The 10,421-nt window shown below is 45.7% G+C and overlaps 2 protein-coding genes across 2 annotated transcripts in view; one reads left to right on the top strand and one right to left on the bottom strand.

Annotated features, from left to right (window-relative positions):
• Positions 1-7,593, top strand: part of ETH_00030695 (uncharacterized protein) — a gene marked incomplete at both ends in the record, with an annotated part of 8,302 nt that extends 709 nt beyond the window's left edge. Inside the window, 13 exons of the mRNA XM_013372827.1 lie at positions 574-816; positions 1,031-1,177; positions 1,549-1,701; positions 2,239-2,313; positions 2,816-3,032; positions 3,665-3,792; positions 4,148-4,228; positions 4,838-4,947; positions 5,132-5,383; positions 5,622-5,802; positions 6,112-6,194; positions 6,939-7,092; positions 7,537-7,593. Of these exons, the coding sequence (XP_013228281.1) occupies positions 574-816; positions 1,031-1,177; positions 1,549-1,701; positions 2,239-2,313; positions 2,816-3,032; positions 3,665-3,792; positions 4,148-4,228; positions 4,838-4,947; positions 5,132-5,383; positions 5,622-5,802; positions 6,112-6,194; positions 6,939-7,092; positions 7,537-7,593 (1,881 nt within the window). The remainder of the gene's footprint in view (positions 1-573; positions 817-1,030; positions 1,178-1,548; positions 1,702-2,238; positions 2,314-2,815; positions 3,033-3,664; positions 3,793-4,147; positions 4,229-4,837; positions 4,948-5,131; positions 5,384-5,621; positions 5,803-6,111; positions 6,195-6,938; positions 7,093-7,536) is intronic.
• A 1,514-nt stretch (positions 7,594-9,107) lies between these two features.
• Positions 9,108-9,770, bottom strand: ETH_00030700 (yip1 domain-containing protein, putative; the record flags this gene model as incomplete). The annotated part of the gene is made up of 1 exon (XM_013372828.1): positions 9,108-9,770. The coding sequence occupies one exon, from the start codon at positions 9,768-9,770 to the stop codon at positions 9,108-9,110; it is 663 nt and encodes a 220-aa protein (XP_013228282.1).
• Between the last annotated feature and the right edge of the window lie 651 nt (positions 9,771-10,421).

Below are 10,421 nucleotides of genomic sequence, written 5' to 3' on the forward strand. Positions count from 1 at the left end.
GCAGCAGCAGCAGCAGCAGCTGAAGTACACTAGAGCCCGTTGTAGATGCGTCTATGGGCGCCTCCTCCGCCAGCGCAGCATTTCCGTTCTTCTCCGCCCCGCCGAAAGCCTTAGACTGCAGCAAACACCCCAAACCCTAAACCCTAAATCCTAAACCCTAAACCCTAAACCCTTGGCCTAGACCCCGTGCAACGCGTGCTCTCACTAAACCCTAAACCCTGGAGCCTTTGTCTCTCTATTGTGGCTAAAAACCCATCCCCAGGACCCCGCTTCCCAAACCCCAAACCCCAAACCCCAAACCCTAAACCCGAAACCCTAAACCCTTGTTTGGTGTCTGGTGCGGACCTGCGCAGCGGCCTTGTGGTTCTTCTGGGCTCTGGCTTTGCCGCCTGCTTCTGCGCCGGCGCCTCCGGCGCCGCTGCTGCTGCTGCTGCTGTGCTGCTGCTGCTGCTGCTGCTGCTCAGCCTCCTCCGCAGCTTCTTCCTGCGGCTGCCGGAAGTGCAGCGAGCCAGAACGCCGCAGCGCGAAAGTCCCCAAGTGCTCCGGGACTTCGAAGCACTCCCCGATGTGCAGCCTGCTGGAGGCGATCTTCACGTTGCCCTGCGCCCCACAGCAGCAGCAGCAGCAGCAGCAGCAGCAGCAGCAGCAGCAGCAGCAGCAGCAGCAGCGGCAGCAGCAGCAGCAGCAGCAGCAGCAGCAGCAGCAGCAACAGCACCCGACGCAGCAGGCTTCGAAGCCTGCGACTTCTCAAACATCAAGCAGCACCTAGACGCTCAAAAGGAAGCCAAGAAAAACATGTCAAAGGAGGAAAAGGAAGTAGGGTTTAGGGTTTAGGGTTTACGAGGGTTTACTAGGGTTTAGGGTTTAGAGTTTAGGGTTTAGGGTTTAGGGTTTGGGGCTATTAGGTGGCCGTTGTGTTTCGTTCGAGGCTTGTTCTGCAGCATTTTTCGTGCTCGCTCCCTTGGGCGCGCGGCGTGTGTGTGGGCGAGGGTTTAGGGTTTAGGGTTTAGGGTTTAGGGTTTGTGTTTAGGCGCTGAAAGCTCAAAAAGATGCAGAAGCTGCTCCTTTTGCATTTGCCCTTGTGGACTGGCTGAGGGAAAAAGTCGGAAACTGCAGAGTCGAACCTCCGGGCCTTTTCAGGGGCCGCGGCGAACACCCGAAACAGGGCATGCTCAAGGTACGAGGGTTTAGGGTTTAGGGTCTAGGGTTTAGGGTTTAGGGTGTGGGGTTTTGAGGGGTCGGGGTGGGTTGTGTGGGCTTTCTGCGTCTGAAGCGCTGCGCGGGCTTCTTGTGAACGTCTCACTTCAGGGTTTGGGGTTTGGGGTCTAGGGTTTAGGGTATAGGGTTTCGGGTCTAGGGTTTAGGGTTTAGGGTTTCGGGTCTAGGGATTAGGGTTTAGGGTTTAGGGTTGTTTGCAGGACAAGAGGTAGTTTGAACCGTCGCTTCCACCGTGTGTGTGGCGTAACTGGGTTTGGGCCTATCGTTTAGGGTTTACGGCTGGGGGTTTAGGGTTTAGGGTTTAGGGTTTAGGGTTTAGGGTTTGTGCAGCGAAGGATATTCCCTGAAGACGTGATACTGAACCTCGGCGAAGAAGCCCCCGTTCCTGTTGCAGCAGATATGCCGGGCCACTGTTGGCGAGATTTGGCGCACGACAGCAAAGTGACTTGGCTGGCGTTTTACCGAGATTCCATCAATGATCAGGTACTAAACCCTAACTTAGGGTTTCAGTAGAAGCCCTGATTCAGGGCTTGAATGAGCTCCACGTAGACCCCCGATAGGCCTCATATTAACGCCAGGAGGAAGGTTTAGGGTTTAGGGTTTAGGGTTTAGGGTTTAGGCCACTGTTGGCGAGATTTGGGCAAAGTGACTTGGCTGGCGTTTTACCGAGATTCCATCAATGATCAGGTACTAAACCCTAACTTAGGGTTTCAGTAGAAGCCCTGATTCAGGGCTTGAATGAGCTCCACGTAGACCCCCGATAGGCCTCATATTAACGCCAGGAGGAAGGTTTAGGGTTTAGGGTTTAGGGTTTAGGGTTTAGGCCACTGTTGGCGAGATTTGGGCAAAGTGACTTGGCTGGCGTTTTACCGAGATTCCATCAATGATCAGGTACTAAACCCTAACTTAGGGTTTCAGTAGAAGCCCTGATTCAGGGCTTGAATGAGCTCCACGTAGACCCCCGATAGGCCTCATATTAACGCCAGGAGGAAGGTTTAGGGTTTAGGGTTTAGGGTTTAGGGTTTAGGCCACTGTTGGCGAGATTTGGGCAAAGTGACTTGGCTGGCGTTTTACCGAGATTCCATCAATGATCAGGTACTAAACCCTAACTTAGGGTTTCAGTAGAAGCCCTGATTCAGGGCTTGAATGAGCTCCACGTAGACCCCCGATAGGCGTCGAATTAGAGCTGAGTTAGGGTTTAGGGTTTAGGTGGTTGCCGAGGAGGTTGCAAAACCCTAATTTAGGGTTTCAGCAAACCCTGCTCCAAGCCGAGTTTCGCCCCAACTAGGCCGCAAACCCCAAACTTTCTCCCCAACCCTAAACCCTCGCGCCCCCCGCAAACCCTGCAGCTAACCCCCCTCAAAACCCTCGCAAAACCCTCGCAAAACCCTCGCAAAACCCTCGCAAAACCCTCGCAAACCCTAGCCCGCACCCGGCGCCGCAGCCCCCCAAACAAACCGCCCTGCAGCTATTCGCATCTAACAAACAAACAAGTCAATTTAATCACCAATTACTTTTTATTATTATTTATTATTTATTATTTATTATTTATTTTATTTATTTTATTTGTTTTGTTTTATTTATTTATTTTATTTAGGTCAAGTACATGTACCTCGCCGCGCAGTCCGGCTTCAAAGGCCAGCAAGACTTTCTCAAGTACGAAAAGGCGCGAAGACTGAAACATTTCGTTTCCAAAATTCGAAAAGACTATTTTGCAAAAATGAAAAGTCCAGATCTTCTCGAGAGGCAGTTGGGAACTGCCACTTACCTCATTGACTTCCTCGCCTTGAGAGTGGGAGGCGAGAAGGATACCGGTAACTGCTGCTGCTGCTGCTGCTGCTGCTGCTGCTGCTGCTGCTGCTGGTAGTTGCGTCTTGCTGCTGCTCGTATTAGTGCTGCTGCTGCTGCTGCTGCTGGTTTGTTGGGAACTGCCACTTACCTCATTGACTTCCTCGCCTTGAGAGTGGGGGGCGAGAAGGATACTGGCAAGTGCCGCTGCTGCTGCTGCTGCTGCTGCTGCTGCTGATGGTGGTGGTGGTGGTGGTAGTTGCGTGCTGCTGCTGCGGATATTAGTGGTGCTGCTGCTGCGGATATTAGTGGTGCTGCTGCTGCTGCTGCTAGTGTGATGGTGTCTCATTGACTTCCTGGCATTGAGAGTGGGGGGAGAGAAGGATACTGGCAAGTGAAAGTGCTGCTGCTGCTGCTGCTGCTACTGTTGCTGCTGCTGCTGCTGTTGCTGCTGCTGCTGCTGCTGCTGCTGATGGTGGTGGTGGTGGTGGTGGTGGTGTTGATGATGTTGGTGTTGGTGGTGGATTAGGGTTTAGGGTTTAGGGTCTAGGGTTTGCGTGCAGCGGAGCAGTTGGACACCGTGGCTGCTGCAGCTAGCCTGGGGGTTTAGGGTTTAGCGTTTAGGGTTTAGGGTTTAGGGTTTAGGGTTTGCGTGCAGACGAGGAGGCGGACACAGTGGGCTGCTGCAGCTTGCGCGTGGAGCATGCGAAGTTTAATTTGGAGACAGAAGAAGTCACTCTCGACTTTTTGGGAAAAGACTCCATTCGCTACTTCAACACTGTCAAAGTCTGCTGCTGCTGCTGCTGCTGCTGCTGCTGCTGTTTGTTGCAATTTGTTGCTGTTTGTTGCGATTTGTTGCTGTTTGTTGCTGTTTGCTGCTATTTGCTGCTGCTGTTTGCTGCTGTTTGCTGCTGCTGCTGCTGTTTGTTTTTGCTGCTGTTCGTTGCTGCTGCTGTTTATTGCTGTTTGCTGCTGCTTCGCTGCTATTTGCTGCTACTTGTTGCTGCTTGCTGCTGCTGCGTACGATGTATCATGTTTATTTGTCTATTTAAAGTAATTAATTATTTATTTATTTATTTATTTATTTATTTATTTATTTTGATTTATTCATTTATTTTATTTTTTTATTTATTTGCTTCAGATAGACTCTCAAGCCTTCAAAAACTTGCGGGAATTTTGCCGAGGGAAAAAGCCAGAAGAAGATGTTTTTGATTCAATAAATGTATGTTAAATATTTTTAACTTAATTTAATGTAATTTAATTTAATTTGATTTAATTTAATATAATTTAGTTTTTAATTTTAATTTACTCATTTATTTCAAATTATTTATTTAATTTCATCCAAAAAAATGAAAATAACGCCGAAGTTGAGCTCAAAGTCACCTAAACCCTAAACCCTAAACCCTAAAAATCAATTCTTCAAACCCTAAACCCCTTTTTGGCGTTTTACTTCGCAGAGTGCTTCTTTAAAGAACCAACGGAGGCCAGCCAAACCGAAACCCTAGCTCGAACCCTAAACCCTAAACCCTTTTTTGGTTTTATTTTGCAAAGCACTTCTTTAAACAACCATTTAAAGACAGCTAAACCAAAACCCTAGCCCGAACCCTCAACCCTAAACCCTCGTTTGGTGTTTAATGTTGCAGAGCACTTCTTTAAACAACCATTTACAGGCAGCAAAGCCAAAACCCTAGCCCGAACCCTAAACCCTAAACCCTTTTTTGGTGTTTTATGTTGCAGAGCACTTCTTTAAACAGCCATTTAAAGACATCTACACCAAAACCCTAGCCCGAACCCTAAACCCTAAACCCTTTTTTGGTGTTTTATTTTGCAGAGCACTTCTTTAAACAACCATTTAAAACAACTCATGCCGGGGCTAAGCGCGAAGATGTTTAGGACTTATAATGCGAGCATTACTCTGCAGCAAGAACTCCAAAAGCTCCAGTAAACCCTAAACCCTAAACCCTAAACCCTCAACTCTGCGGGGAAGGTCCCTCCGTGCTGAAGAGAACACAAGAGAAGGGCGCCTCTGAAGAGACTTGAGTCGCTGGGGTTTGGCGCGGTATATTAGGAACTTCAGGGTTTAGGGTTTAGGGTTTAGGGTTTAGGGTTTAGGGTTTGTGGTCAGGCCAACTCTGCGAAAATTCAAGGAGGAAGTTGAGCGCGAGGGTTTGAAGAAGGCGGGGAAGGCGAAGGCGAAGAAGGTGAAGGAAGAGCCTGCTGCTGCTGCAGCAGCAGCAGCAACAGCAGCAGCAGCAGCAGCAGCAGCAGCAGCAACTGACGCAGATGACTTGCCGCTTTCGAAAATAAAAACAAAAGATGAAAACCCTAATGAGGAAATCCTCGACGTGGATTTGTCAGATGTGAACCAGCTCGTGCAGTTCTACAACGACGCCAACAGGCACGCCCAAACCCTAAACCCTAAACCCTAAACCCTAATATTTCGCGCTGCAGCTGCAGCAGGGTTATGCTGCTGCAGCAAGACGCCGTTTCTCGCCGCGCCGCGCCCCAAGCCAAGTAGCCAAATAAAACGATTTATTTATTTATTTATTTATTTTATTTATTTATTTATTTATTTATTTATTAATTTATTTATTTATTTATTTATTTATTTGCAGAGCTGTGGCCATTCTGTGCAACCACCAACGCTCTGTGCCGAAGCAGCACGCAGCTTCGATGGCGCGGCTGCAGCACCAGTTGGAAGCAATTGAAGAAGATTTGAAAGAATTAAAAGAATACTTTTCGTTTTTAAACAGCAAACAAAACCACAAACCCTTCAAATTCAAGTCCGATTTCAAGGTGCAACCCCTAAACCCTAAACCCTAAACCCTAGCGAACCCTCGCAGTCCAAACCCCGCTTTCTGGCGAGCTCTCAAAGCCCCCCAACACAAACCCTAAACCCTAAACCCTAAACCCTAGCGACCTGCCAAACCTCCACAGGGCAAAACCTAAACCCGCAGTAAACCCTAAACCCTATACCCTTTCAACCCCGAGGGCCTAAACGCTCAAACCCTAAACCCTCAAGCCTCCCCTAAACCCTCAAGCCTCCTCAAACCCTAAACCCTCAAACCCTAAACCCTCAAACCCTAAACCCTAATTTGTGTGCAGAGCCTCAAGGGCGAGCCGAGGAAGTCCATTGTTAAGGAGGGAATGAAAGGAGATGCCGTCGCGAAGAAGATCCAACAAATTGAGTAAACCCTAAACCCTAAACCCTAATTCGTAAACCCTAAACCCTAATTCGTAAACCCTAAATCCTAATTTTTCAGAGGTGGCTGTGGAAGCCTGAGGGTTTGGATTTGAAAGGAAATTTTGAATTGTTTTTTCTTTTTTAATTTTAAATTGAAAAATTATTAATTTCATTTTCATTGAAACAATTTTTAATTTTTTTTGGAATTTATTGAAATAACTTTCTACTTTGTTTCATTTTTTAATAAATTTTATTTATTCTTTATCCATTTTAATGAAACTAATTATTTATTCCCTTTTAATTCTAAATTATATAAATCCTTTTTATTCATTCAATTTAAAATTAAATAAACAAATTCAATTTTGTTGTAAATAAATTAAAAATAAATAAATTGCTTATTTGCTGATGCAGAGAGATAATTCTTTTTCAATTATTTCATTTTCAAGTAAACAAATTCTTTTTATTCTTTTTTATTTTAAACCGAACAAACTCTTTTAGTTGTTTAATTAAACAAAACGGATTCTTTTTATTATTAAATCAAAATAAATAATAAATAAATAAATAATAAATGAATAAATAAATAGCAATTGAATGTTCACTTGTTTACAGAAAAAAGAAACAAAATCATCTTTTAAAAACTCGAATGAAAGACGAAAACAAAACTGTCTTTTTATTCAACAAATAAACAAATAAATAAATAAATAAATAAATATATTTATTTATTTATTTATTTATTTATTGTTTTCAGAAAAAAGAAACAAAGTCACCTTTTAAAAATGCGAATGAAAGACGAAAACAAAACTGTGGCTTTGGGGACTTCTAAAATCAATTATATGGACCCCAGAATTACTGTTGCTTTTTGCAAACAATTCGAACTCCCCATCGAAAAAATCTTTAACAAGGTCAGCTGCTGCTGCTGCTGCTGCGGCTGCTGCTGCTGCTGCTGCTGCTGGGGCTCATTCTGGGGCTGGGGCTGGTTCTGGGGCTGCAACTGCTGCTGCTGCTGCTGCTGCTGCTGGGGCTGATTCTGGGGCTGGGGCTGCTGGTGCTACTGCTGCTGCTGCTGCTACTGCTGCTGCTGCTGCTGTTTCATATTCTAAATATATCCTTTTTGCATTTTAATTGTTTTTTTCCTTCTTACTTTTGTTCTTTTCTTTCTTTTATTCTATCTTTGCTTAATTCAATAAGTTTTTAAATGTATTAAATCCATCTTTGCGTCTTCATTTCAATTCGGTTCAACTAATCAATTAAACTAATTAAATGTAATTATTTCAATCAATTTAATTCATTTAATTTAATTAATTTAATTAATTTAATTAATTTAATTTACTTTTATTTGTTTGCAGAGCCTGAGACTGAAGTTTCCGTGGGCGATGTTTGCGCCTTCGAATTTTGTTTTTTGAAGTTGGGGTGTACGTACACCTCAGATTTGCCCCTTCTTCCCTTTTTCTTTTTATTTTCTTTTCATTTTCTTTTTGTTTTCTTTCTCTTTTCTTTTTTCTTTTTCTTTTTTCTTTTTCTTTCTTTTGTTTTTGCAAAAATGGCAAAATGTCTGCTCCTTCATTTGTCTGTCTTTAGTTGCTCGCTGTGCCTCCCCGTCTATTGCTTGTTAAGTTAATTATTTATTTATTTACTTGTTTATTTATTTATTTATTTGTTTGTTTGTTTGTTTTGCATTGTCTCTTTTGTCTTTTACTTGTTTTCCACTTTTCTCCTTTTCCCCGATTTGCAATTTCACAAAAACGCGTTAAGCGCTTTTGCAAAACAACTCCTTGCGCTCTCTTCCCTGGAGCAAACTCTCAAACCCTAAATTAGGGTTTAGGGTTTAGGTCAGAAACTCCGTAGACGCAGGCACACTGTCCGCAGTCCCAATCATTTTTGGCTGTCAACCTCTCTCTAGCTAGCTAATTAGTTAGTTGGCTAGCTAGCTAGCTAGCTAGCTAGCCAATTAGCTAGCTAACTGGCTAGCTAACTAACTTGGCAGCTAGCTAGCTAGCTAGCTAGCTAGCTACCTAGTAACGTAGCCAACTAGCTAGCTAGCTAGCTAGCTACCTAGTAACGTAGCCAACTAGCTAGCTAGCTAGCTAGCTAGCAAACAAACGAGCGGGCTAACTAGCTAGCCAGCCATCTAAGTAGCCATCCAACTGGCTAGTTAACGGGCCAGCTAACTAGGCGAGTAGCTGGCTGGCTAGCTAGCTAGCTAATCAGCTAGCTAGCTGACGAATCGACTAGCTAGCTAGCCAGCTAGCTAGCCAGCTAGCTAGCTAGCCAGCTAGCTAGCCAGCTAGCTAGCCAGCTAGCTAGCTAGCTAGTCAATGCGGAGCCATCCGCAAGAGGCAGCAAGGAGAAAGAAAAGTGGTTTTGGAAAAAACAAAAAAATGGAAAAGAAGAATTGCCGAGTCGGCAGCCGCGCTGCAGCGCACAGTTGAGTTTGAGGTGTACGTACACCTCAACGGTGCGGCGAGGCGAAGGCGCTGTTTCGGGTGTACGTACACCTCAGAAGTGGGGAAAAAGAACCTTCCAAACGCGCCCAACAACTCCGGGTGTACGTACACCCCACGAGTTCCTGGGAGCATTTGCTGAGAGCTCTTTTCTGCAGATTGGGGTGTACGTACACCTGAAGAGCCCGAGCCGCGGGTGTATGTACACCTGAAGAACCCAACTCGTGGGGTGTACGTACACCTGAAGATTCAGGTTTTTCGGGTGTACATACACCTGAAAAGCCATGTGTTTCGGGTGTACTTAGACCTGAAGATTCAGGTTTTTCGGGTGTACGCACACCTGAATACCCGCTTTTTTTGGGGTGTACGGACACCTGAGGATCCGCTTTTTGGGGTTTACGTACACCTGAAGATTCGCGTTTTTTGGGGTGTACGTACACCTGAAGATCCGCCTTTTGGGGTGTACGTACAGCTGGTCACACGGCGCAGATGATGGCGGAAATGGTGACGTAGAAAAGAAGAACTGGATAAACTGCAAGAAGTTTTCTTTTGGGATTTGTGAGGGGCTGGAGGAAAGCTGCAGCAACTCGGAAGGCCCAGAAGAGGGCGGGGAGAACAGTGCAGAGGCGGCAGCCGCGGGGGGCCCCCAGCAGCAGCAGCAAGTTTGCTGCTGCTGCTGCTGTCAGCGGAAACAAACAATAACCCAAGACACAAAGACTCTGGAAAAAAGAAATGGGACTTCCCAGCAGCTGCGCATTCAGCGTCACGACGGAGGCCCCGCAGACGAGGAACACGTACACCAGGGCGAAAGCGAACTGCCGCTCCTCCGCTGCTGCTGCTGCTGCTGCTGCTGCTGCGGGGCCCCCGCTCGCCGAGAAATACAGCAGCACCGACAAACAAATGCACAGCAGCAGCGGGCCCCACAGCTCCCAGTCCCGCAGCCCCGCCCCGGCCTCCTCCACGGACTTGGGCCGCAGCACGTAAGTCATTTTGCTCCACACGCTCAGCAGATCTCGCTTTATGGTTTCTCGCACGGGTTCATCCAGCTTTAATTCCGAAGAAGAAGAAGAATAAGAAGAGGAAGAAGAAGCAGAAGGAGAAAAGTAATTCAGATCGCCGCCGGCGTGCGCCGGCTGCATTTCCTGCAACATGGTCACCAGATCCGGACTTGCAAAAGCCCGAAAAGAAGCCAAAAACGCCTCGAAATCGACCAAATTTCAGAAATAGAGAATTAATTTCGTCGAATTGGTGCAAACAAAGTTCAAAATCGCAAAAACCTGCACTTTTTAACCCAAGATCGCGCCCAACTTTCCCGGCTACGGGCAGCCAGTTCCGCGTGTCTGCGGTGTACGAACACCTCACAACACGCACACGAAGCCTGAAAGTGAAGAGTTGGGAGTTTTTGGAGAAAAATTTTGAGTTAAATTGGAAATAAAGTGGAAATAAAGGGTTTTAAATGAATAATCGCCGACGAAAAGCCGGAGAAATCAAAAAGAGATGTGGAGAGTGAAAGTTCTTTGCCGATTTCTTCTTTACAACTTCTGAACAGAGGAAACCACAAACACAATTCAGATTTTCAAGATTGGCTTTTCTTCTTTTATAATTTTAAATGTTGAACTTCTTTTATAACTCTGTCTTCGTCGTTTTGGGGCTGCATGCAGCCAGCAGCGAAAGCAAATAAGTTTTAATTCCATTTAAATGCCTTTTCAAAAAGGAATTAACTCTAAAATTCAGGTTCTACTTTGCAGCAAATGTAGCAGCCAAACTTTTTAGTTTAGAGTCCAACTAAC

The sequence above is a fragment of the Eimeria tenella genome, genomic scaffold (assembly GCF_000499545.2).
Source record: "Eimeria tenella Houghton genomic scaffold, Eth_scaff11, whole genome shotgun sequence".
Taxonomy (NCBI): domain Eukaryota; phylum Apicomplexa; class Conoidasida; order Eucoccidiorida; family Eimeriidae; genus Eimeria; species Eimeria tenella.